At 54.2% G+C, this 1,256-nt stretch overlaps 1 protein-coding gene across 1 annotated transcript; it reads left to right on the forward strand.

Moving 5' to 3' along the window:
- Window position 1: 1 nt before the first annotated feature.
- On the forward strand, window positions 2-936 carry LOC104993046 (olfactory receptor 2S2-like; the record flags this gene model as incomplete). Its single annotated transcript, XM_010846129.1, is given in 2 exon segments — window positions 2-49; window positions 52-936. Coding segments are annotated over 2 exon segments (924 nt in total), but the record flags the coding sequence as incomplete, so codon positions are not given.
- Between the last annotated feature and the right edge of the window lie 320 nt (window positions 937-1,256).

Genomic DNA, 1,256 nt, shown 5'->3' on the forward strand with positions numbered 1-1,256 from the left:
CCTGCTGGGGCTACACGACCACCACAACCTAGAGATGGTCCTGTTTGTGCTCTGGCCCTGGGCATCTACTCTGTGAATGTGCTGGGGAACGCCCTCCTCATCGGGCTGAACATGCTGGACCCCCGCCTGCACACCCCCATGTACTTCTTCCTCAGCAACCTTGCCCTCGTGGACATCTCTGGCACATCCTCCTTCGTGCCTCTCATGCTGGTCAACTTCCTGGAAACCCAAAGCACCATCTCCTTCCCTGGCTGTGCCCTACAGATGTACCTGACCCTGGCACTGGGCTCCACGGAGTGCGTGCTCCTGGCCATGATGGCGTGTGACCGGTACGTGGCCATCTGCCAGCCGCTTCGCTACTCAGAGCTCATGAGTTGGCACACGAGCATGTGGATGGTGGCGCTGAGCTGGGGGGCAGGCTTTGCCAACTCCCTTCTCCATTCCAATCTCACCTGGAGCCTCCCCTTCTGTGGCCACAATATCATCAACCACTTTTTCTGTGAGATCTTGGCAGTGCTAAAACTAGCCTGTGGAGACATCTCTCTCAATGCACTGATATTAATGGTGGCTTCAGCTGTCTTGACGCTGGCCCCGCTGCTGCTCATCTTCCTGTCCTACGTGTTCATCCTCACTGCCATCCTGAGGGTGCCCTCTGCTGCCGGCCGGCACAAAGCCTTCTCTACCTGCTCTGCCCACCTCACAGTGGTAGTGATTTTCTATGGAACTCTCTCCTTCATGTACTTCAAGCCCAAAGCCAAGGAACTCAACTTGGATAAGCTTATTGCATTGTTCTATGGGGTCGTGACCCCCTCGCTGAACCCCATCATCTACAGCCTAAGGAACGCAGAAGTGAAAGCTGCCACCATAGCTCTGCTGAGGGGAGATCTCCTCTCCAGGAAAATGTCTCGCTTTCCTGTTGTTCTCTAAGTCCATCAGGCAGGTGTGTGTGTGCTCAGTTGCTTTCAGTTCAATTCAGTCACTCAGTCATGTCCGACTCTTTGCGACCCAATGAATTGCAGCACACCAGGCCTCCCTGTCCAACACCAACTCCTGGAGTTCACTCAAACTAACGTCCATCGGGTCAGTGATGCCATTCAGCCATCTCATCCTCTGTTGTCCCCTTCTCCTTCTGCCCCCAATCCCTCCCAGCATCAGAGTCTTTTCCAATGGGTCAACTCTTCACATGAGGTGGCCAAAGTACTGGAGTTTCAGCTTTAGCATCATTCCTTCCAAAGAACACCCAGGACTGTCTCCTT

The sequence above is a fragment of the Bison bison genome, unplaced genomic scaffold (assembly GCF_000754665.1).
Source record: "Bison bison bison isolate TAMUID 2011002044 unplaced genomic scaffold, Bison_UMD1.0 scf7180017864230, whole genome shotgun sequence".
NCBI classification, from domain to species: domain Eukaryota; kingdom Metazoa; phylum Chordata; class Mammalia; order Artiodactyla; family Bovidae; genus Bison; species Bison bison.